We start from the raw sequence: 26,004 nt of genomic DNA, 5'->3' as shown, positions 1-26,004 counted from the left end.
ATCGATAGATCACTTCGAGCTGAAAAACTGACATTGTTGGAGATAAATTCTCATGTGAAGTTTCACACAAAATCGAGAAAAACGAATTCTTTGGCGTGAAAAAGTATGGCGTTCGTTCCCAACCTGATGCAGTTGATAGTTTCTTACTTTACTAGGATATATTATTTATTTATAAACTGTATATGAAAAATATAGATTATTAACCAGGAGATTCTACCTATACGTATTTGTTTTTTTCTAATAGTGATATACATGGTCCTAAGAGTGATGCACATAATCCGAACACAGTGAGCGTGTGGCCCCCCTCACTCCCATTTCATTTAATTTTCCCAGTTACTCTTGGCTGAAGTGGAATAAGGCTCCATGGATTATATGTCGATGCAAACTTTGTTAGTTTTATCTTTCTCAACGAATTGGCAGCATTGTACAGTGGTGACTTGCAATATCTATTGAAGGCACAAAGAACAGAAAGGGGTAGTAACTCTACGAAAAATAGTTCCTTTAATTCCAACCTCATCGATATTAATCTTAATTATTTTCAACATTTTAACTACGTAACTTTAATGATGGATCAAAATGAAATTTGACAATGTATATAATGTTTATGAAAATATACTTTTCAGTAATAATCGCAGTAAGTATTAGGTGTAAGAACACAGACGCTTAGTCTGGAAGGCGCGAAGGTGTGTTTGGTGATGATGGCTACATAGACTGTCCCGCTTATGTTGCGTCCATCGAAAAAAATCTAAAATTTCTTTGAGCATCGTTGAAAATATTGTGGATTAAGTTATATGAAAATGAAGTGGAACTAAAATAAGTGTTTGAACGCAAAATTTTCATGAAACTAATGAACGTATGCAAAAGCAACGCATAATATTCAAAGTAATGAAAGGGCACGATTTGTATACAAGGGATCGATGCAGGTACAAATTTAATTATTTCCAAAGTTAACTAGCAGCATCCAAGACGGAGCCCAAAACATGACCATTGGAGAGACAACACGAATCAATAAGGAATTTCTTCACTGGGAATAACTACAAGACCCCCCCCCCCCAAAAAAAAAAAAAAATCCATCAATTTTCAGTGCAGTGAGGTGTAGTGTGAATAAATAGCGTGTGTTGAATGTTAATATATCGTTGAAAGTAAATTCCAGCCGGCAACTACGGTGTGTTATTTTCTTTAAAGAAAGAAAGAAATCAATCGTTCATAATTATTCCTTCGTATAAATCTTAAATAAATATCGATATGGGCTTATAGGGTGTGAGTACATGTTTAAATAAATTTCTCAATAAAATATAGTAAAGTTGTACACGTAAGTAATATACATAACTTGTGTTAATTGAATAAAAGTTCCTTAATGCATATGTTTTGTTTGCAATTATCTTTACCATATTCATTACATGAATCACTATCGAAATGGTGGATATTATATCTAAATACTTGCGTGCATTCTGTTGATGCTAGCAGGCGTGACGAGGACGGTGGGCACCCGCAGTCGCAACCTCAACCGGAATCCAAATTGGTTCGAGATCCAACTTGGAGGTTTGCGGATTCTTTATTCTAGTATTGTCAGCTGCGGAATGAATATTTGTTTTCCACCAACCACTAGAACCCACCATAAGAAAGGTGTACCGGACAAGAATCGAACCCAGTAGGGTTATAAGAATTGCTTATCCCGAATGGGAACAGGTAAGAACCAAACCCTACCGGTTATAAGAATGGCTTTTCCGAACAGGAACACGAACCAATCGTGTTATAAGAATGTCTTCCCGAACAGGGACAAGCAGGAATCGAACCCAATCGTGTTATAACACTAACGCAAAAATTACTTGTAATCAGGTAATAAAGAACGAAAATTATTTAGGAAAAACACGACAAAAAGATGAATACAGGTTTTATGGAAATAAATTATTGAGGTGGGTTATAGTATAGACGGTTAAAATAAGGAGGTGACTTGCGGATATGATGTTAAAGTGTTCCTCCATTTGTTTCAGAGGGACATGGAAGAGTCTAGGGGAGAGATTTTTAACGATACTTTCCTGAAAGGTGTTGGTTGTCAAATGTAATATCGTGAAAGGTTGCGTATTCTGGAACGGGAAATTGAGGGATTTGGGGTCCCCAGCTGAATCGATGATTGTTCATGATCCAATCGAAACAGAAGTTGAGAGTTTTGTAAATAAAAAAGGCTGGACAGTAAATGCATTTAAGGATGTAAAGTACATAGGCTGCAAGAATCGGAACTACTGAAGTGGTGAAAAGTATGCTATCTTCGTGATAGACAGTTGAAAGGTCAAAGAGGTACCGAATATACAAGATTTACATCCGAGTTTGTTGCATTTCTTTGGTGGAAGAGTATCCGTTCAAGGGACCAGCTCTTGTAACGCTAGGGAAGAAGGGAGTCTTGAGTAAACGATTTTAGGGCGAATAAGGGAAGCTCTTCTTGTTTCAGGTGAACTGCGAGTATGGGATACGCAAAATTCACTGGTTTCTAATTATTCTTTCTTCCTTCCTAATTCTTCCCCTCCTATCATATGAAGCGTTTACCGAAAGTGCTTATAAATGTATCTTACCTTCTTTAGAGTGTATGAACCTATGTGCATGTTTCGACTGATTGATTTGTATTCACGCCCTTTAGTCTAGGTTATACAGTAGCAAGTCTCTATAAATAAAACATACAGTTTATAGTGGGATCTAAGTAGTAAAAGTAAGTAGTACTCGATCGTAGGTTCGAGATTCTCTCACAGGGAATCGAGCTCGGGACCTCGTGCATCAAAGGCACACACGTTGGCCATTAGATCAGCAAGGAAGGCTATGTATGAACGTGTATGTCTATCTGGCTGTTTCATGATAATTTTAGGGAGAAAAATTTTGAGTGGTCTTATGTTTTTAAAGAATACAGTTTTTAAGTTGTAATTAAATCGACACATTAGTTTTAAATCGACAAATTGTCTGCACGTACGATATGTATTAGCCTGAGAGTTTATTATTACGAACTAGTGTGACGTACTGAGGCGTTGGCCATTTATAAATAGGATATTGTTATTACTTACAAAAGAACCACCGTTAAGGCTGAATTCCAGTGACTTGGATTATTTGGTTAATTTGGAAGGTAAGCAAGGAAGATAGACGCTGACAGCAATTTGCATGAGCATACTGGTGCAAAACTGACAGAAAACACAAAATAGATTCATCTCTCTAGATGGAATATTACTAAAGGTTTTATATCTATTGTTTTATTGATTTACTCATTTTACATAGCGAAGTTACGGCTAATCATGTCTTGTCTTCTGCTTGACCATGCAATGATCACGATTAATATTTATATAATAATGATTGAAATGACATACATACAGATACAAATACTAGTGCACATAATCCAATATGTATTAAATATGAATTTTTACGCACTGTAGTAAATAACACAACCAAAACATTACACTCACAATCACACACACACACACACACACACACCATATATATATATATATATAGGGTGACTGGTAATTCGATGCATTCCTTGCAAGGGGAAATTCTACAAGTACTTTGGAAGATTTTTACCTATATGATCGCAAACTGAGTAATTTGCACACATGTGATTTCTTCGAAATTGCCGGCTAACGAGAGATGCGCGAGAAAATTTTACCTTAACCCACTCCCACATATCGTAGAGCGATCAAATTTTACATGGGTAATCCTGCATACCTATGTACGTCATGTGGTAATGTTCAACTCGTTGCCCTATACCGTTGCTGTGTTATAGGCCCAAACGTAAAGTAAGGAGTAGTAGTTCAAAATCCATTACTGCACCTCAGAAAGCAGAGTGGCAACGTCGCAGAAGTACTTGCTCCTAGCAAATGACTACATGGTTGGGAAGAGTGGAATCAAAATGGTGTGCAGTCAAGAGAAAACGCGAACTAAAACGGATTTCATACATAGGTCGTGCATCTGTCTGGTCAACATTCGAGCAGTGAACGGGTGCGTTGTTTTCCAGGGGCGGACAGCTTTCGTCAGCATGCCACGTTCTGGGATTTCACGGAATCTCGCAACGCACGGAGCAGTGAAGTATAGTATATCCAGGTAATTGTGGTACCATTTGCCTGGAAAGTAAGAAGTAATACCCCACGCTGATCGCAAATAAACATGATCATCACTTTGGTCGCTCAGAGTTGAACACGGACTTCCTTTGGTGGTGGTATTTCGGCACGCTGTCATTGGCTTGACTTGGTTTTCCCATATTTTTTTCACTCCCACCAGGCGAAGGCTGGGGTGGTACCTTCTAGAATACCAGAGCCAGTTTTTTTTTTTCCAAATCCTAGACCCACCTGAATGACCGATATGATCCCGGAGTTGGAGGTCTGAGCGCTTCCTTGAGTCATTCTCATGCATGCATAAATAAATAAATAGCAATCGAATACATCAAATGTGTTATTTTATCACTTTCCAAGGTTTACATTTTTACCTTTGTAGGAAGCTTATAACAATAGGCTGTCATTGTAGCAGTTGGTACGTCAATGGTTTTAATTTTGTTTTGAGTTATTAAAAGGATGTATTTGATTGCAATTTCTTTCTTTCTTTATGCATTTATGCAAGAGAATGACTCAGAGAAGGGTTCGGACCTCCAACTCCGGGATCACAACGGTCTTTTAGGTGTGTCTTAGGATTTGGGAAGGAACTGGCCGTAGCATTCTAGAAGGTGCCATTCCGGCCTTCGCCTGGCAGGAGTAAAGAAAATATGGGAAAACCTAGTCAGCAATGACAGTGTGTCGACGTACCACCACCAAAGGAAGCCCGTGTTCAACTCTAAGCGATCAAAGTGATGATCATGTTTATTTGCGATCAGCGTGGGTTATTACTACTTGCTTTCCAAACAAAGGTTCCCACAATTACCTGGATATACTACACTTCACTGTTGCGTGCATTGCGGGGTTCTGTAAAATTCCAGAACGTGGCATGCTGAAAAAAGGTATCCGCCTCGTGGAAAACAACGCACCTGTTCACTGCTCGAATGTTGGCCAGACAGATGCACGACCCTGCGTATGAAATCCGTTTTAGTTCGCGTTTTCTCTTGACTGCACACCATCTTTATTCCACCTCTTCCCAACCATGTAGTAATTTGCTAGGAGCAAGTACTTCAGCGATGTTGCCACTCTGCTTTCTGAGGTGCAGTAATGGATTTTGGACCACTACTCCTTACTTTACGTTTGGACCTATAACACAGCAACGGTGCAGAGTAACGTGTTGAATATTACCACATGACGTACATGAGGTATAGGTATGCTGGATTACGCATATGAAATTCCATCGCTCTACGATATGTAGAATTGGATCAGGGTAAAACTTTCCCACGCACCTCTCGTTACCCGGCAAATTTCGAAGAAATCACACGTGTGCAAATCACTCAAACTATTGATTTGCGAACCCCAGTTCATATAGGTAAAAAAATGTACCAAGTACTTGTAGAATATCCCCTTGCAAGGAATGCATCGAATTACAGTCACCCTGTATATCACATACACACGCACACACAGAGAGATTACTACAAATAAACATGTAGTACATACATTTAGAGAATAAAAGAACAAATTAAAGGTAAAAAGAATGAAAAAAAAAATCTGCATTTTTGTCAGATATCAATAAGCCCAGAGAGAGTCATGGAGGATATTTCCTGAACTGACTTCTTAAATTCACTGAGTGAGATTGTCGTGTATTTGATGGAAGGTCATTCCAGACACAGATAGTGGATGTAAAGAACGCATTAGAGTAATATTTCCACGAGTGTAGGGAAAGAGGAAGGATTATATTTATACCTGATCTTGTATTGTGATCGTGCTGAGCATTTAGTGGTTGCAATCGTTGAAATACGTAGGAAGGTTGTTGAAAGCGCAAAGATTTAAAGAGAAGTGTGAGTCGGTGAAAATAACGTCTATCGGCCAGTTTCAGAAGGTCAAGCTTTCTGTAGTATGGAGTTAAATGATTTGGTCGTTTAAGCAAACCGTATAGAGGTAATTTGGATACCTTGTAAACGGTACGTTAATTCTTCATTTAAGTCTAATAAAGCTACATGACAATATTCAAGGTGAGAAAATACTAGTAATTTTACAAGTAGTAACTTTGTTTCAGTGGGAAGAATTTTCTTTAGTCTACTGAGGGAATGCATAGATCAGAACGCTTTCTTACATACAGCGTTGATGTGAGGTTTCTACTCAAGAAATTTATCTATTACTATCCCGCGATGTGTATCAGTTTCAGAAAATAGCATAGTTGTTCCATTTGTCTGTACTGCTGGTATATTCGAACGGTGAATTTATGTAAGTCGTTTAGAGGAGACAGAAATGCACTTACATTTAAGTGAATTTATGGTAAACCCATTTTTATTTGACAAGTAAATGCGGTTCAAACCATAATTTATTTGTTGAATTTGAACTGTCCAGATTTTCGGGTTGACCTGAGATATAGATCTGAAAATCATATGCGTATAGGTGATACAATATTGTAAGACAGAAGGAAGGTCATTAATGTACAGACAGAATAGGAGAGGGCCAAAGACGCTTCCTTCAGGGATGTCGTGACTGAGATTCCACAGCGAAGAGGAAGTATCGGATACGATTACAAATTTCTGCCGTCCCTGTAGATAATTTTGAACTCATTTCACAGCACCATCGGAAGAGTTAAATTTCGTCGCCAATTTACAGAAGAGGATCTTATATGTAATTGAAAAGCTTTAGAGAAACCTGATAGAGCAAAAATAGTTACCTGCTTTCTATTCATTGCTAGTCTAATGTCATCAGTTACATAGGTAAGAGTTGTAGCAGTACTGTGGTTCTTTCTGAAGCCTGACTGAAATGGATCGAAAAATTTGTATATCATCACAGGGTTCGAATCCGATCACTAATAATATATTCTAACGCCTTTGAAAAAGCAGGGAAAATACTAACTGGCCGAAAAGCATTAACACTTATGATATTACTTGTTTTGGGGAACGCTAAGACTTCATGTGTTTTCCAAGCAGATGGAAAAGTGCCGATCATAAGAGAACGTTTGAACATATTAGAAACTAGCATCAATTACCCGCTTCGCTGGGTTAAATTAAGAAAGAAATAGTAATATGTTTCGTTAGTCAGTCACTTTTTACTATTACTAAAGCGCTCCTTGATATTGGTCATTTTCGATAATTTTTATATATCCCCTCTCCTCCCCATGTTGCGTGCCACGCATCGGAAGTGTCATTGGTCATCTCAGCGACCCCGAAAAGTATGAATTCGACAGTGATATTGGTAATTTTGATTATATATATATATACCCCTCCCACAATTTTTGCGAGGCTCAATTTGGACTTAAATGCCATCAGAAGTGTCACTGTTCATCTCAGCGACCTCAAAAACTATAGATTCGACACTAATATTGATCATTTTCGACCATTTGTAAAAGTCTTTCCCCTCCTTTAAGTTTCATCGTCAAAGTGATATGACAAAAATCATCTCATGTTCGAACTTAATCTATGTTGAAAATTTGATCGAGATCGGTCAGGTGGTTCAAGAGTGAAGTCACATAGACAGTCACTTTCATTTTCATTTTTTTACATATATATATCTCCGAATCCCCCTCCGTTACGTTGCACCGTCAAAGTTAAATGATAAAAATTATCCCAAGCCCGAACGTCATCTATGTTGAAAACTTGATCGAGATTGGTTGGGTGGTTCAAGAGTTATTAAGTTTCATTTATTTTTTATAGATTTCTCCCCCCCCTCTCGCCCCTCTTCTAAGTTCTACCGTTAAAGTGATATGATAAAAACCACCTCAGGTCCGAACCTCATGTATGTTGATTTTTTTTTTTTTTTTTTTTTTTTTTTTTTTTAAAGATCGGTCGCGTGGTTTAAGCGTGATTAAGTCACAAAGACAGTCACTTTTATTTTTACTTTTTTTTTACATATATCTTCCCCCACCCCTTCGTTGCACTGTAAAAGTGAAATAACGAAAACATCTCAGGCCTGAACCTTATCTATGTTGGAAATTTGATCGAGATCGGTCGGGTGATTCAAGAGTTATTAAGTATTATTTATTTTTATAAATTTCTCCCCTCCCATCCCCCTCCCCTAAGCTCTACAGCTAAAGTGATATGATAAAAACCACCTCATATCTGAACCTCACCTATGCTGAAAATTTAGTTAAGATTGGTCGGGTGGTTTAAACGTGATGAAGTCACAAAGACAGTCACTTTTATTTCTACTTTTTTGACATATAAAATCCCCCATCCCCCTCCCCTTCGTTGCACTGTAAAAGTGAAATGAAGAAAACGTGTCAGGACCGAACCTTATCTATGCTGAAAGATTGATCGAGATCGGTCGGGTGGTTCAAGAGATTAAGAGTCACAAACATAGTCACTTTCAATTTTATAATTAGAAATAGGATTTAGTATAAAAGGCAAAATTATTCTTGTTCTTTTACCTGCCATCTTTTAATTTTTTTCTTTAACTCTTTCATCTGTCTACGAAGCTCGTAGTGATTACGAAACATCATAGCTGTGATTTTAAAGGTCTGAATTATAAGTTTAAATTACTTGCATTACACCGCATGTAATTCTTGAGTTTAATCATCTTCATATTGCCGTTTTTCAGGTTAAAATTATGACAAAGAGAAAAACGAATCTTAGGGGGGGATTGTCCGTGTTTGGGGTCAAAATTTTCGATTTTTGAAAAGTATCATTTTCATAATCTACGGTCTTTGAAGTTTCATTGCTGGAAGTTTCATGTTCGTAAGACATCAGGTTTCCTTCGAGAAATGCAAAATTATTGTGCACTTCCGTTGTATTTTCATGCTTAAATATATGTATTTTCAGTCGACGTTTGATCCAGGTTGTTTGATCATCCCACTCTTCTGTAATGCTGTAGTAAATATATTTTTCTTTTGTCGTTCCGAAAAGAATACACTCACATCATTTTGCTTATTGTTGTTTACTTTCTGCGTTCACAGTTCCTTGTTTTCGTGTTAGTAAACTTAGCGCGCGAGAGATTTATATGAAAGCCCGCCAGAATTGAGAGGAAGCAATAAGACATTGAATAGATATTCTTCCAAAACTAGGCATGCGATATATCGTTGGAAAGCATAATTTATCCCTTTTCAAACACAACTAGAAGCAGCTCCCTACGCTAATTAGATCAACAGCAGTGCTGAGCAAAAGTTGCGAGTATGTACCAAAATGAACGATTTTTTCGTATTTATGGCCCTCATAATTCAGAAACTTCGTCACACAGGAAGCTATAACTTTGCACAATTTCATACCTCGACAATCCCTACGAAATACTAAAATTTGGTAAAAATCTAATAAGGTCGGCTTCCGGGTTTTGTTGATCTCACATGGAATAACCCATTTGCGGGTTACAAAATCATACAAATTGCAGTGTATGATGCTGTTCTGTATTTTAATAGTAGCCGTGAAGCAAAGAATTGGTGTTCTGGAAAAGATGGAAATTTCAAGCAGTAAATACACCTCCGAACTACTGCGAGACACGGACAGAAAACGTATAACAAAATCTGAGTTGGCAATCCTGAAGCTTACCAGGGAATCAAGAATGAAGAAAAAAAGGTGTAGAAAGGATGAAGAGGACAAAGCCAAAGACGAAGAATATGGTTATGGTGCTTTCTGAATGTTGTGATTCGCCTTGTTGATGAAAATCCATTGTGAATTTTAACTACTAATTTCTCAAAAATGCATTTTCGGACATACATGTGCCATTTTCTTACAAACTATTAGTGCTAAAGTAGCCAAATTTTGTACCAATTTTACTTATATGTACTTCTATTTACTGAACTAGAAATATAGCATAGTTCCTTTATTTCTCTTAATTACTCTTTGGTGAATATAAAAAATAACTATTAAAATTCTTTGAATTTTTAAAAAAATAATTATTGGCTTTGTATGTACCCTAAAAAAATAATCTTAGTTCGGTAGCATTACCAGCTAGTGTAGAGTGTGTGGTATAAAAATTAAACGAATGCCTTCAGTAGTTCCGAAGAAAAAGGTACAAACACTTTTATAGTTGTGCTAAAATGTTGAGCCATGTGCATAAAAAGCAAGACAGAGGGAAAAAAATGAACACAAAGGTGCTGAACTTCTACACATATCTACCGACCGAACATTAAACTTCTGCAAGGAATAGCAAAGCGTGGGTTTGCAAATTTCTCGTAATCGGCCAAAAATGGACCCCTTAAGCAGCAGAAATACCTGTTGTTCCAGCACTAAAATAATGTTATGGTTTCTCTGCGTAATGTTCTAAAATTTACAAACTACTCAGTAAAATATACATTGCTGTCACGAAATTTCTCATTTGTCAAAAAGCACGAATCGCTCAAGCACAAAGAACAAACTTACTTTACAAAATACTTCAGTTGAGTGAGCGAATGGCTCATTTCTGTAACTTTTAATTATCAAACTTTTCTAGGTTTTACAGGACTCTTAATCAAATCATGTGCAATGTTAGACGTAACTCAAGCATTTCTGCACTGTGTTAAGCTTATAGAAAGCTACTAAATGGTGTAAAGATAACTCTCGTGCTTGAGTACAGAACAAAAATAGAATTACCATTTAACGGTGGTATTTTATCATCATCGGGAATTTCATGTCCTGCATGTGACAGCACCCACACCGGCATTCCAAGTTGTTCGTAAATCGTTTCCATGAATTCTGTATAGTAAGTAGACACCCCTGGATTACCTAAAAGTAAGCAAGTAGTTACAGTAAATCAATTAATGAAAATGACAAAAATTAATCAATATGTTAATAATAAACTACATAAAATATTCAACTCAGTCAACTGTAATAAGAAATTAAAAGTACAAAACAAATATACGAAAATATAAGAAATATTGATCTGTGCCATTTCGAAGATACAACCGTCGAAAATCTGACAGAATAATAAACAAAAATAAAATAAAAGACCATAATTCGAGTTTGAAATACCGCATCAAGGTCGGATAAACGGAATTAGTGATTATTTTGACCGTATATTCCATTAACTCACCAGATGGTGTGAAATTGCCCAAGACTTAGCCTGAGAGGGAAATAGTAATTCATGGAATATTCTACAAAATAATGATAATAAATCAGAAACTCTAAACTGGTACACACTCCACACCCATTGGTATATTAATAAAATCTACGACTCAAAAGCAGCATTTTTTTTTAATCATCCGACATTTTGTATTCGAGTTTTGGCTCTTTCATATCGTTCCGACGAAGTTTCGGCAGACAATACCTCCGAAATGACGAATTTATGCAACTATATTGATCAATGATTTATTTCACATTTTAACGAGAGGAATTATTTCCTAAAATTTGTCGGTGTGGTATCTTGTATGTACGAGTATATACATAATTATGCTATACGAGACAGAAATTAAAGGTGAACTATCAAGAATACAATATCTGAGCGAATATTGTTTGTGCTCTAGATAAAAACCCTAAATCAAAGTGCTAGGAAATGGAACAAAGAGCAGCCAACTTGTAAAACAACTGGGAGGTTGTTGTGCGGTAGGCAGTAGATCGTCAGACTCCTTCCGAGAAAGTTCAAGCTCCTCGTAAAAAGTCTGAGACCTCTTCCCCAATGTCACAGAGAGAAGTATACAGTGAACCAAGTATTACTTATTCACAGAATTAAGCATTATATTTTGTGTAATTTCTTTCTTGAAAGTGGGGATTAGAGAGTGAAACTCAATAGGCGTTATTATTCTGAAGAAGTAAAAAATCAGAAACTCTGTTAAAAATCTTGTCTTGCTCTAATGACAAATAAATATTTTCGGCTTGTGTATGCCTGGTTGACTTATCGGATCTATGAATATAATTCCTTTTCTCAAACTCCCACATATTTTCTCTTCCCTCAAAGCGTTTTGTTTCGTAGTACAGTCAGTACCGTGTGTTCGTCTGACTGAGATTATAGCAACATTGACGTCTATAGATTTAGCTGTAGATTTGCAAACTTTTCTTTGGAACACGGATGGCCATCAAAATAATGGAAACACCTGTAGTTTGCAACACGTAAATGTGAGAAGTGGTAACATGAGGATACATCTAAGAAGCCTGGTCGTTGTTCGTGGGGAAATAAATAAATCGTCTATAGTACGACAAGCGAGGTAGAACGGAGGCATGTGTGTGCTGAAGCGAGCAGACGCTCATGGTGATGATGCAAAATTGGGGACCTTTTCGAGTTTCCAAGGGGTCAAATTGTGAGTGCACCATTAGTTGGCTCAAGTGAATCTAAGGTGGTCTGTGCACTAACTGTCACGAGGAACAATTCGAAAGTGATAATAGCCTACAAAACTAATGCCAAAACATCGGCGAAGACTAATAGTAGACTGAACAGAAATCTGTGACAGAGATCACCACGCATTGCTTAGGATTGTCATTAAGACCATACAGTGAATGCAATAGAAATGAGTGAGGAGTTCAATCAGCACCTGGAGCAGTCTACTGCGATAAAGTTCGATGCGAGTAACATAACCTAAAAATACCCGGTCGGGTTGCGATTTCCAAAGTGCTGATCACGGCTATAGTGCGAAGAACATGTAAAGTTGACTGCCGGAAATTGAATATTAGTAATATGGTCCAACTAATTCTTTCTGACTTCATTTCTAACAACAGACCATGTTTATATATGGACCATGATGCCCAAAGATGTTTATATTCCAAACTGTCTTCTCCCTACTGTGGAACATGGTAGTTTCGTGGTGCTGTTGGCCGCGATTTACTGGTCTTCTGTGCATGTAATGACACTTACAGGACGCCTTTTTGTTAATGATTAGGTGGACATTTCAGGTATCTACGTGCATCCTATGGTCCAGGAGTCTCCAACCAATGACAATTTCCCGAGATAACAACGTTTCAATTCAGACTGCTGGAGCTGTTGATGTGTATTTTCATGAGCATCGCCATTTTAAGGAACATGAGCAATTTATAGTCCAGATGTTGTTACCAGTCAATGATACTATATTCCAGGATAATAATGCACTCGTTCATACAGATGAAACTGTTACGACGTGGTTTGAGGAACATCGAGATTAAGTTGAACATCTCAACTGGTGCACCCAATCCCGGGATCTTAACGCTATTAAAGATCTGTGGCCCGTTCTAGAAACACAAATTCAGCGTAGAATGGCGAGTCCATCGTCTCTCGCGGAACTGAGTGATGTACTGCGCGGAATTGTGTAATATTCCATTTGTTATCATTCGTGACCTCTGTGACCCAATTCCACGTAGCACCAGAGTTGTGAGGTCGAAAGTTGGTGTAACGCCATGTTAATCTAGTAAGTTGCACTTTTCTCAGGTGTCTCCATTAAATTGGCATCTTTGTATATAGCCTGTATGTTAGACCTGTGATAACGTAGAAATCAAGAGAGATACAGATATGAAATCTTGTACCATATAAATATCGGCAGGAGGACATTGATTGACATACTCTATAATACAACCAGATCAATAGTTAGAGGTCTGCGCGGATGCGGATATATATTTCTTTTCTGTGCGGATAGCGGATAAAGTTGCGGATATGGTATCCTACATCTTTTCCCTACTTAAAAAAAAAATCACTATAAAATTTGTGATGATGGTGGAAAGAGCACTAAGAAACGTTTGTTTTGAATTAACGTTTTGAAACAGGTTGAAAAATAGCTAAAATCAAAATAAGTGTGTTTGAAGCTTGTGACTCATTGACAGCAAAAGGACAAGAAATGACATGAGAGTTGTCCTTTTATTGCTCTTATCAATATTTTTTGCAGCCGTTTTGTAGGTGAATGACATCTCTGACCTAAACAGAACGAAACGACAGGCCCCTTCGCTACTCCTCAAGTACCGCTATTTGTTGTAAAAATGAAAAATAATGTCTCCAAAGCCCCTCTGATAAAGCTGAAAATTTTCAGACCATTGGCCTTGAAGATGAAGAAATGTGTTCAAATAAAGTTTTCCCAGCCTGAGAGGTCAGGAACCAAAACCATAATTTACCACACCACATTCCCTTCCGTAAACTGGAAACGGGTGGCGAACTGGAGAAGCGCGTAGGCCACCGAAATAGTAAAAAATCACATCATTCTTCAGCAGCTAAAATCTAGAAAAATACGCTCATCTTTCTCTCTCTCTCTTAAAAAAAAATTCTTCTTTACTGTTTTCTTTGAAGTACAGCAGATACCGAATGCACATTTGCAATCCCGCAGATTTCTCTTTTCGGAGAGGTACCAATGACCTCAATGAAAATCCAGACGGATTGGAGTTTTATAACAGCAATTTCTCTCTCTCTCTCTCTTCGTGTGTGTATGTATATTCTAGGCCTCTGGTAAAGAAAGAAAGAACAACCAATGTGTTGTTTCTCTCCGACCCTAAGTGTGTCCAACAATAAGTGGGGCTGAAAAGAAAAGCAGTAAATTCTAAACTTCCTCTATTGCCTCTTCCCGAAATTAAAGGCATATACCTCCTATTTGTATTCGAAGTTATTTTCACTTCTAGTTTCAGCAAAAGCGTGATCGTGAAATCATGCAGATTGTATTGCGTTGTTGCGGCACTTTTTTTTAAATTTAGTACAATTGCTGGTGCTAGTGTCAGTTTGGGATGGAGGCTACCTCAGCCACTACAATTACTTCCAAATTAAAGCATGGAGTATATACTATTGTGCAAGAAAATAAACTGAAATCAATAATATGGAAAAGTTCTGGTCATGTGTACGATGGTGATACTAAAGTCAAAGATGTTGTGGCATATTTCAAATGCAAGAAAGTTTACACTTACAAGGGACATCAGTCAGGTACATCAATTATAGCAAAACACAAATGTGATCTAAAGCAGGCGTCAATGATTAGTTTTTTGAATGTGAAACCACAGAACAAGTGTGTTCCATTTCCACCGAACTTAAAGCAAAGTGCAACAAAAAGACTTGTGACCTTTGTTTCAAAAGATATTGTTCCTTTCTTTGTTGTTTCTGGGAACGGTTTTGTAGAATTTTCGCAATTCTTGCTTGAAACGGGTACGACATATGGACAAATAAACGCGAAAGATCTATTTCCTTATCCAACTACGATTTCTAGGGCGTTGACAGAAGAAGCTGCGTCTCTTCGAGATACGGTATCTAGTGAGGTGAAGGAGGTGCTTGATGATATTGGTGGTGCAGTGACTGTTGATTTGTGGAGTGATCGGTATAGAAAAATAAACTATTTAGGGGTCACATTTCATTACATTCGCAAAGGAGCACTGTACTGATAACATAAGAACTGAGATTGTTCGCGTATTTAGAAGTTTCAATATCATCGAATTTATTGACCAAGTAGTGTTTGTGACTGACAGAGGTCCAAATGTCGTTTCTGCTTTGCGGCAATATACAAGGATATCGTGTTCTGCTCACATTTTAAACACAATTGTAGAGAACACTACAACAAATTCAAACACAGAAGAGGATGATATTTCGTATTTGATTAGTTCTTTGCGTGGTCTTACGACATTTTTTAAAAGATCCGGACTGCAAAATCGTCTCGATAAAACCCTGAAGGGCGATATTGACACTCGCTGGAATAGTAAACTAATTATGTTTGAAAGCATCGAAACATAGTGGGAGAACATCTTATCCATTCTGAAGGAAGCAAACAAAGAAGACTTGTTGGATGATTTAAACAGGGATTTGTTAAGAAAATTGATACTTTTCTTATCCCCCTTTAAAGCAGCTTCCGATGAGCTTGAAGCTTCAAAAAGGCCTACGTTATTTCTTGCTGCATTATGGAAAGAGAAGCTTCAAAGTATGTTGAGAACACAAACGACACAAGACTGTTTGTTTCTTCAGAACTTGAAGAAAAAGGCGCTTGCACTTATCAGTGAAAAGTGGGACATAACAATGATCCATAAATTGGCAGTTTTTCTTCATCCTAAATACAAAAGTATGAAGTTTCTCTCAGAGGATGAGCGAGAAGAAGTTAAAAACAATGCTAGAGAGATGGTAGCGAAGAGGATGAAAAACTCTATCCGAGAAGAACGACTATCTCCACCAATAAAGAAGGAAAAGGTCAGTGTTGGCACCTTTCATGAATTTGAAGATTCTTCTGATGATGAAGCCACAAGAAGTCCATCAAGCCGGAAAGATGAAGTTACAAGCTATGTACATGGGAAGTTTCACTTCGAGGAGGATTTTGACCTCATTACCTGGTGGTTTCAACAAAAAGAAGAGTATCCCTTTCTGAGCAAAGTGGCATTGTTTGTCCACTCTGTGCCCGCTACAAGTGCTTCATCCGAAAGAAGTTTTTCAACTGCAGGTCATACTTTGCAGGATCGACGCACTAGTCTGAATCCAAGTTCAGTCGATGATATAATTTTTCTCAACAGCAACTTACCTTAAACTCCAAAATTTGCAACATGTATAAAAAAAAGTGCGCTGTCTCTGTGGCAAATAATAACGAGAACATTATGTTTCGTTGGATTTTTTTTTTTTTTTTTCGTTAAAACCTCTACCATAAATATGAAGTGTTAGTGTGATTTTATGTCAATTTGTTTGCGGTGCTGTGATTAATTTTTAATTCTTAATAACGATTATTTCTATTTCGCCTTTGTGTTTTGAACAAATGTTCCTTTTTTATGAGTAATGATGTTTAAAAACTTAGTGATGTGGTCCAAAATTACTCGATAGAGGGGATATCACCTACGTGGCATTATTTTGGTCCGATATCTGCATTTGAAGATCTTGGGTAAGTACATAGATCGTTTATTAATTTCTAATTTGTATCTGCACGGTTTATATTACATTTTATTTAGCGTAGTTGATATTTGATCACGAGGAAACTGATAAAATATATTGTTGCGCTTGATTAAGAAAACTACAAGGGATAGCTATTTAAAATGTGTTTAAAAATATTTTCAAAATCGTGACTATTATAGAATATGTAAATTGTATATATCTGCTACCTCGGATATGCGGGTGCGGATAGAGATGTTGCGGATGCGGATAGAGATGCTGCGGATGCGGATGCCATATTTTATATCCGCGCAGACCTCTATCAATAGTGTTGCCAACTTGACATAAAAGCGTGTTTCTCAAATGGCACTACGCCAGGTTTTTATAAATTTCATCCGCATATTAAACGAAAACATACAATACTTATTGTTTAGTATTGTAAAGTAAGGACGTTACAGTATCATAAACATCCAAATTTTAAAGGCTTCTACAACAGTAATAACGCAAGAGAGACGGATGGGATAATGCATATCCAAAGTACCTTAGTGTCGAATACTACGATTATGACATGGGGCATTTTGAATAAATAAGAGCAGAGTTACAAGGGACTGAAAATGTGACTTTTTCCAAAAGGTTTTCTTTCGAAAAAAATTAGATAAGTATCATATCTAATCATGTAGATGGTTTTAAATAGACATAAAGATCATAATAGCTTAACAACAATTTGATAACTCAAACAATTCCGGAGATATGAAAAACATGGGTAGAGATTGCTATATTGTTTCAAACGACGTACATATTGAAAATAATAATAATAATAATAATAATAATAATAATTGATCGTTGCTTCCTTTTGTTTCTTTCACATTACAGCATTTTTTTTTTTCAGCTGTGTTCTGACAATTACATGATTTTAAGCAGTGTGAAATCTTAAAAAGTTTACCATATCTTCAGAACGGTTTCAGTTAAGATATTAAATTCTGTGAACTGCATTATAGTGTTTACGTCTATTGAAAACCTCTGTGCCATTGGATGTGGTAGTTACTAAGAAATTTTCGAAACAAAAATTTTTGAAAAGCGTTAAGTTTTTAATTTCTTGTAACTATGTACCTACTTTATTTAAAATACCTCACATCATGATCGTAGTATTTCTTGCGCTATTACTGTTATAGAGGCCTTCAAAATTAGGACGTCAATAATACTGATGCGTCCTTAGTTTGCAACATTAAACAATTAGTGTGGTACTGTATGTTTCCGTGCAGATTTGAAATTTGTAATAATTTGGCGTATGCTATTTGAGAAAGTCAGGTTTATGTTAGGTTGCCAACATTGTTGATCTGGTTGTATAACACAATATTTCAAACCATGTTCTCCTGCCGATATTTGCATGGTACAAGATTTCATATCTGTATCTGCCTTGGTTTCTATATTACAGGTGTAACCTTCTTTCTGGAACTCACTGTATATATATATATATATATATATATATATATATATATATATATATATATAGGGTGTCTTAAAAGTCCCCTGATATAGGGTAACTATTATTATCAGAGTTACAACAAAATGTCAGATGAAAAACCGTCTCCAAATTTGATGTTTTCAATCTAAAGTCAAGGGATCTTTTAGACTGGACGAGCTGTTTGGGCTGTACACTCTTTATCTGCCCAATGTGAAATGAAAATGAAACGTTGCCATTTACCTGGACCCACAACATAAGTGAATGAAGTTACTGTTTGACATGGGGGCTGACCATCGACACGTTAGTGTAAAAGACAGTAAGTTCATTCACTTATATTGTGGGTTCAGATAAATGGCAACGTTGCATTATTAACAATGGGCACATAACGAGTGCAGAACAAACTTCTCGTACGATTTAAAGAAGTCCTTCACTTTAGATCGAAAACATCATATTCGGAGACGGTTTTCTCTCTGACATTTTGTTGTAGCTCTGATATAAGAGTTACCCTATGTTAGGGGACTTTTGACACACGATATATATATATATATATATATATATATATATATATAGGATTGGGCACAAAGTCACGTTCCCCAAAATAAGCAAGGAAACAAAAGAAAGAAATGAGCTTCAGCGACTTTTTATTTTATTTTTTTTTTTTTTTTTTAAACTAGAACTACTGTCTCTCTTACTGTGGTTGGAACTGGTAACCATGTTTCCGTACGTGTTTTGTTTAAGAATTGTTTACTGGGTGAAGTTGTGCAGAGTAGTATAGGTGTTGAGATGAACTGCAAATTAACCAAGGAACAACGTGTTGGCCACCCTATTCATGTGACCTCACACCATGCGACTTCTCCATGTGGGGTGGTGTCAAAGTCGAGGTGTTTTCCGAGCAACAGTAAAATCTGGATCCTCTGAAACACCTAATCGAACAATCATTTGAGAGATTGGATGCCAATCCTCGTCGTAACATGATATTTGCAAATCAGTACTGAAGAATGTACCTTTGTACATTGAACATGGTGGGAGACAGTTTGAAGAGTATATTTGTAAGTACAATAAAGATGGTCAAGTTACCGTTGAAACATTTAAACTAATGCACAATAACGCTGAAATTTTGTACCATGTAAACATCAGTAGAGATACATTGTTTGGTGTAATCTGTGATACTACAAGGTTGACAGTGTGGTCAATTCAATATAAAATAACACAACGTCAGATTATTATTGCATATTCCAAATCTACATGTAAAACAAAACTTACGATGTTACATATATTATTACGTGTTGCAAACTAAGGACGCTACAGTACCACAAACATCGAAAACTCCAACAGTAATAATGCAAGTGAGACGGACGAGGTAATACATATTCAAAGTACTAGTGTCGAATACCACATCACCATATGACGTAGTTTGAAGAAGTAGAAAGAAATTAAAGATTTTACTATTTTCAAAGGACTTCATTTCGAAAAAGTGTTTAGATAAGTGGCATATTGAATTACGTAGATGATTTTCAATACACATAAAGATCAAAATAGCGTTTAGTGGAAACTTATATAAAACCGTTTTTTATTCACTTTGCTTCTATAACATTGCAACAATACGTTTGGTAGGCCTGATTACAATAAGCTGTTGGGATTACATACTTTTAAGCAGCATTGCAAACTTCAGTTTTTGAGATATCAAATTGCTGTAAACGGCATTGTGATCTTGACATCAATTGAAAACCATCTCTGCACTTGGATGAGGTATTTATCTAAGCATTTTTTTTAAAATCAAGTTTTCCTTTTTTAAGTCAAATTTTCAAATCGTAACTTTGTTCATATTCATTCGAAATTTGTCATATCATGATCATAGTATTCGACACTAAAGTACTTTGGATATGCATTGCCCCGCTGTTTCACTTGCGTTATTACTGCTGTAGAGGCCAGAAAAATGTGGATGTTTGTGCTACTGTAGCGTTCTTAGTTTGCAGCACTGAACAATAAATGTAACATTGTAACTTTTCGTTTAACATGTAGATTTAAAATGGTCAATAACTGACGTAATACGCCAAACAATGTCCCCCTGCCGATATTCGCATGGTACAAAATATTAGCGGTTTTTCGTCCATTAGTTTAAAAGTTACAAAGGCGTATAAAGATAAATGGTCCAGTCTGTTTATGAAAATAATATACATTTTCCTTACTAGCCACAAATGCATTGTTCCTATATTAATTTAAAATCTACAAATGTCCTAAAGATTTGAATAAAATTTGAAACAAACAATTATACTTCCTATTTTCACTTCAATGACTTTTGTTTTACCGTACGCTGAATCTCATTCTCACTCTACGTGCAGACCATGAGGGGCTATGGTCAGCCAATGACTCACGTTCAGATGGTTATATATTTGCGCGATACTTGACTCGTAGTCAGGGCTATTATTTCTTGTTTTCCAGATTCGTTACCTGGTAATTCCAGTAGTTCTCAATTGATTCCCGATGCTGTTCAACATTGAAAATTCTGCATCTCACCAAGAATGAACCCCGCAAGCGCACTAACCATTTGGTTATATTGGAATATGTAAAGGGTCAGCTGCCAAGAGAGAAGTGCAATGTCATCGGTACTGCATGTTCTACAGTACACAAAGTGAGAGATTACATCTTTTTTTTCTTGCTTTCTTCACGTGTATGTTTGTAGAAAGTTCTTTCTCATGGTATTCTGTCTGACTGTATATTTACTGCCTTGAAGAACAGTGAGGTATTTTATATAAGCATGGAAACAATTTAGAGATCTTTTCCCCCAAGTATGAGAATTAAGAGACTTTTCCAGGGGAAGACGATGAGAAGAAAATGAAAAGTACCTAGATATACTTTGTGCGTACATCCCATATATCCCGGCTATAATTTTCATTCATTACAGGTGATTTCTTTCTTATCACTCAGTAATTCGAACATTAATTTTCCTCATATTTTAGCACGTACACTATAAAATCCAGAAGTTGCCAATGCTGGGAAGAATATTTGGAAATAACTTTCGTCAGGTTTTTAGTTCAGCTTCTCTTATTGCTAATTAAATAATAGTATTACCTAAAAGAGGAGGTAATAATATTGCAATATTTTGACAGATCCAAGTACTAACTAGTTTAATTTTCTTTAAAAATTAAAGCCTCCGCCGAAACTTTCTTCCTCACAAACCGATTCATTCTAATATGAAGATAATCTTATTAAAAGAAGTATTTCATCTTTTTCATATTTAATCATGCAGATGAAAGGAAATATACTGAACAAAGATAATGACTCATAGAAGTATTATTTTAGTTGTTACTGACAGCCACAGATAAAGAGGACGGCGCGTTTGCCATTGTAAAATCTACAATCAATAACCGAAGAAAGAAAAATAAAGTGAATGTGGCTGATTGCATTTAGCTGACTGGATATTAGAGATACCATTCTTTAAGGTAATGTTAACTTCACTAATTGTTTTTAATAAAGTAGATCTTGGCATTCAAGTACTGTTCTCTAAACAAGAGTATTTTTAAAATATATATTTCCATGTGGTCACGTCGTGAATATGTTAACTTTCATTTCGCGTAGTGATGGGTTCCACTATTGGTGAGTTGCCTTAGTCTACGAGTCTCCAACTAAACTAAATACACAATATCTCAAGAGTATCTTCAGGAAGCTTAAGTAAATGTAAAATTTTTTCTGTATACATAGACAAAGAAAAGAGAGTTACTAATTCTAAAATTATACAGGATTGACAAAAGTTTGGGGCACGAAATAAAACATATTAATGTCATGTAATTAAAACGAAGTGCATTGACATCAAAAATAATATTTTCCACGTATCATCTATATATTTGTACTAGTTGAAATTCCTGTTCTTCGCACGGGAAGAACTGATATATGAAAAACATTTGAACTACCCTTAGGATAGGGGGGCACGGTGGCTGTTGTAAAGCGCTTACCTTTGGTGCGTGGATCCCTGGTTCGATCCCCGGCCAAGTACGTTTGTGGTGAACAACACCGTGTCCGTAGTTTTACTCCCACATTCTCATTCCACCTATTATTCCATAATCTTTTACTTGCCTTACTCATTCGTGTCTCTCAGTTTAAGAGGCATAATCGTCGGAAAACGAACTGATTTTTTTTTTTTTTTTAATTTCAGTCTTACGGTACTCTTTAGAATACAGCAGTTGAATGTAATGATAAAAATGATGTGGAATGAAATGTAATGATACAAACCCATGACATACTTCATTTCTCGCAAACATTTTCAACCATTACCCTCTCAAGATACAACCTTTGATCAAAATAACATGACAGAAACCCAGTTTGATGTTGGCGATACAAATATTCAATTCAATCGATTCAGCCATCTTCCCATGATGCAATCACAAAAAGAATTCTTGTAATTTTTACATAATAGACTAGATAAAATATCCCTTCTACTAAGGGGGGAATATATTTATGGAAGATACTTGATCTTTCTCTCCCCTTAGGATATGGATATCAATGAAAGCTTAACCATAAAAACTCTGTAACTTATTCTATTTTCGTCATAAATTCAGAGCCCCGAAAGAAATGCAGATGTGAAGAACCTAGGCTCCTACCATAGTTGTCTCCTGAATAACGAAGATTTAGTTTGTTACAGAAACAAGCCGAATGCAGCAACTATATACTCACCTACACAATGACATGATATAATTTTGAACTGTATGAAGAAACAACTATGTTCTTGAGACCACCGTGAAGAGTTTCGATCTAAACAGTCACTAGAAGATACTAAAAATCAACAAAGATGATTCTTGAAGGAAATTTAGTTAACTGCCTAGTTTTGAGATGAAGTAAATTAAAAAAAAAAAAAAAAAAAAAAAAAAAAAAACAAGTTACAATTCAAAACAATATCGTGTAATGAAATGATCTTCCATGTGCCAGAGGTGCAAAAGAAACAAGTCGAAAACCCGCTTCGTAGCCTGAACTCCATTGCTGAAATACCTTACTCTCTGTCAGACTTGTCACAGCTGGAAGGAAGAAAAAAGTCCCTATGTACCACGTTTACAACAATAAATTGGTAACTGTAACAGCTGACACACAGGTAACTATCATCTACGACCCCCGGAATCAGATGACGACGGTATTTCGTCCGTGGAATGATCATTTCACCCTGCATAATATTACATATTATAGTTAACGGTAATCTATAGGTAAAATTACTGATAAGTACTTTTTAAAAAAATAAATAAATAAGATTTATTTATTTATTATTTTTATTATTAAAAGTAGCCATTCTCAATTAACGTGGTATTGTTTATTGATTCATATGTCAATTTGATTAAATCTAAAAATTATTTTAGACCAAATAATACAGATATACATGAATTGTGCACTGGTCATGAGTGCACAATCTTTAACCTTAAAACAATGCGAACTAGAAAAAATGGTTTTACGCATCTCAGAAATAACTATGTGCAATTAACTTCAATACACAGTATTTGAGTTTCAAAAAACTAGAGTCAATTGTATTGGTTTCTGAACACCTCATATGATTTCAAGTTCCTCAAATGCATGTTATTTGTTATTTTTTTTTAATTTTGTATATATTTTGTTGCAGAGAGACCAGCATTAGACGAACGAAAAATTATAGATAAATCCGGAATATCCAACGATATGTCACTCGAACTAAGCCTGTGCAAAAACATTTTAGTTATTCTCCGTAAATCACATTAGGAAACCACCACTGATAAAATAGAAGTAACAACCACATTTCCTGTGTGTGAATTTTTAATTTCACTTTTCATTAGTATCTTAAATAGTTTTGGGAATACACACATTGTACTAAGTAATTTGACATCAGTCGGAAATAATATGGCTTTTATCAGTTATTAGGCGGCGTGAGGGAAGGAAGGGGGGATTTTATACATCAAGTTGTGTAATTTTTAATGCTATTTCTGACGATGTTACTATACCACAGTTTCTATTTGAATTTTAAAGTTACCAGTAGTAAAATACCCCAAGAAAATTGCCACTGATAGAGGTTACCATTGAATTTCCTTCATGTGACTTTCCTTTCCCATCTTAAAGTTGATATCTTGAATAATATTGGAAGCTATAAGCACTTGGTAGACTTATTAAAACAATTTCTATATGTATGCTTGATTGCATCGAACATGAAATATTTTCTAGTTTTAACTTAGGAATACCTAGCTATCAATGTCGAAACTTCTATTAAAAGCATTGCATTTCCTCGTCTGTCCGATTTGAGTAACTTTTGGATATGTTGTAGCTAAGTCCTCCCCCGCCGGGCAATTGTTTATATTGCAAGGATCCCCACATCACAACAGACGTACGTGTCAACTCAACACGTGCTATTATTTATAAACAACAAAGCAGACAGTAAGCCAACACGGAAGACCGAGGAACACCGAAAGCAGACGGACCTCACGGAAGGACCCGAGGAGGACAAATAAAAGGAGGACCACCGAGGGACCCAGTATCAGTCGACCAACTGATCGCCTAACCTTTACCTTCCTATGTCGCTGTGGACTAGGAGCACCTCTTCCTTACCCTATGCCGCACTGGGCTAGGGATCCATCTTGAACTTATAATCCAAGCCTAACCAACAACGTGCTAAAGTGTTCTGGAAACTGCCATGAGTGGAAGGGGCACCCGGCAAAACATTTAGTATTCCTTCACTTGGTCATTGAGGAAGAGACATTGAAATAAAGACACTTGTACTTATTATATTATACTTTGTAATAAAACTTGGTGAAGGGGAAAAGACACCCTGTCTATCATTTGACTCTACCAAACATTACATGGTGTAGGCACCGGAGTTTTGTACGGGGCGCTCTTTTTCTCAACTTTTTTATCTAAACACTGACGAAGTTAGTATCAGAATTCAACTAAATTTGACATAATCCCTCCCTCTCTTCTTACCTTTCCTTAGTGCGATTTATGCCGGAAACTAGGTCAGGTAAACGGACGTACAGATCAGGAGAGAATAATACAATACGACAGAGGGTGCATCGAATTTATCCTTTAATATGCCACATTTAACGAAGTATGCGGGACACGTGCACGAGGATCCGGACAGGTTTTTTATGCTATTCGACCATATGGCAGCAATGCAGGCATGGTCACCGGCTAAGAAAAAGGAAGTTTTACCAATATATTTACAAGACACGGCACTGGATCTCGTATTACAGCTTAAAAATCAAAATCAATTTGATACAATGACTTATGAAAATCTAAAATCTAAGTTAGTAGCTTTATGTAGACCAAAGGTCCCATCGTATAAAGCAGAACAGGAATTGTTCGAGGTACAACAGGGAATGGACGAGCCAATAGACTCGTACTTTTTACGTAAACTTCGAGCAATAAGGCAATTATTACCGGAAGCGAATGAAGAACAAAAGATTCACCATTTATCTTTGGGTTTGCAGAGGGATTTCCTTAATAAGATAGCATTAGAGGGGTTTGCAACGGTAGAAGCGCTACAAAATAAATTAAACACACTGGAAGCAGCTAATGACCTTTTAAGAAAAAGAGAACACGCAGAGCTATCACAAAAATTACATATGTTATACGGCCAGAGTAATATACCTAACCTGCATAATACATCCTATGGCCTATTAACCGAGCCAAAGTCAATATATCCTGGACAACAGTTATACCATCATACCTATCCTGTGCAGATGCAACCAGTTACACAACCAGTCAACACCTATATACCTGGATATCAACAGCAAAATAATCCTTCCACGGCAATTTCTCAACCCAACCATCAAGAAATTCAAACCTCAAGCCAGGAACCTAAGACCGTTCCCCACCCAGAGCAAAATCCTCCACAAAGTGACCTCT

The 26,004-nt window shown here is 36.4% G+C and overlaps 1 protein-coding gene across 1 annotated transcript in view; it reads right to left on the bottom strand.

Moving 5' to 3' along the window:
* LOC145687243 (uncharacterized) overlaps positions 1-26,004 on the bottom strand; it is a 74,881-nt gene that overhangs the window by 20,859 nt on the left and 28,018 nt on the right. The window contains exon 6 of the mRNA XM_081760717.1: positions 10,580-10,711. Within this exon, the coding sequence (XP_081616843.1) occupies positions 10,580-10,711 (132 nt within the window). The remainder of the gene's footprint in view (positions 1-10,579; positions 10,712-26,004) is intronic.

This window comes from Thermobia domestica, chromosome 6 (assembly GCF_964235325.1).
Source record: "Thermobia domestica chromosome 6, izTheDome1.hap1.1, whole genome shotgun sequence".
Lineage (NCBI taxonomy): Eukaryota > Metazoa > Arthropoda > Insecta > Zygentoma > Lepismatidae > Thermobia > Thermobia domestica.
This window is presented reverse-complemented; position numbering and strand designations above follow the sequence as displayed.